This window comes from Cariama cristata, unplaced genomic scaffold (assembly GCF_000690535.1).
Source record: "Cariama cristata isolate BGI_N322 unplaced genomic scaffold, ASM69053v1 scaffold33041, whole genome shotgun sequence".
Taxonomy (NCBI): Eukaryota; Metazoa; Chordata; class Aves; order Cariamiformes; family Cariamidae; genus Cariama; species Cariama cristata.
This window is the reverse complement of record NW_009598086.1, coordinates 7,888-8,824: the sequence shown is the minus strand read 5'-3', so window position 1 is coordinate 8,824 and position 937 is coordinate 7,888. Positions and strand designations below refer to the sequence as shown.

The 937-nt window shown below is 41.0% G+C and overlaps 1 protein-coding gene across 1 annotated transcript in view; it reads right to left on the bottom strand.

The window, feature by feature from the left end:
• Window positions 1-329: 329 nt before the first annotated feature.
• Window positions 330-937, bottom strand: part of DDIAS (DNA damage-induced apoptosis suppressor) — a 6,633-nt gene continuing 6,025 nt past the window's right edge. Inside the window, exon 5 of the mRNA XM_009709161.1 lies at window positions 330-937. Coding sequence (XP_009707463.1) covers window positions 330-937 — 608 coding nt within the window.

The following is a 937-nucleotide window of genomic DNA, read 5'->3' as shown; positions in this document are numbered from 1 at the left end:
CCTCCAGGGCTGCCCCTGTGATGGAAAGACAACAATGAATGCTAAAACACTTCACCTACCTGTACTCGATAAAGTGAGATCTAGTAAACACTCACATATTTACAAAAGTTTTTATTGCACATTCTACAGTTAATTTACAATAAAATATAGTAACTGAAAATTCTGTTTTCCCCATCTCTGTAGTACAAAGATCTGCAAATAAGCACAACTCATCTTGGTAAGACACATGCTAATAGGCGTATAAACAATTTAATTGTTAAATAGCTCTTTTCTTCTACTGGCTCCTTCCCAAAAGTCTTAAAAAGAACACAGCATAGAAATAGCTTTTTTTAGTATTTTGGCTTAGTGGAAAAAGGGGTCTGTGCTTGGAAGAACAACTCAGGAGACCAGCCAGTTGCGTCTTCCAATATACCCCCTGAATAATTTGCACTTGAGGGGAGATTCTTGCGTTCTGAAGGGGAACAAGTTTCCAGGACTGTATTGTTTAAAAACAAGGCCTCGGTGACACCTGCAGATACAGGAGTCGTTAGGATCCTGGCTGTATCCCCAGGGTTTAATCTCATGTTTTGGAAGCATACATCATTTTCACTGTTCTCCTCGCTTTCAGAAATAGGGTTCCTGCCAGCGTGCTCACAAGTTGACTGGAAGCCAGTAGCCCATCTAACCATTTTTAAAGATGAAGTTGGTTTCAAACTTTTGTTTGTAGATGGAGGGATCCACTCCTCCAAGTCAGGAAGCGGTTGGCTGTTAAGGAACAGCTGTGAAACAGAGTTATTACTTTCTTTGTCTTCCCGGTTACTTGGCCTTTCACGTTTCACTAACCTGCCCCTAAGCTGCTGCAACAGAGTGTTTTGAAAGGAAGACCTAGATCGCTTGCATTTGGAATGGATTTTAGTGGGATTTTTAGGGGTGAAGATAGTGACAAAGGAGCTTCTTT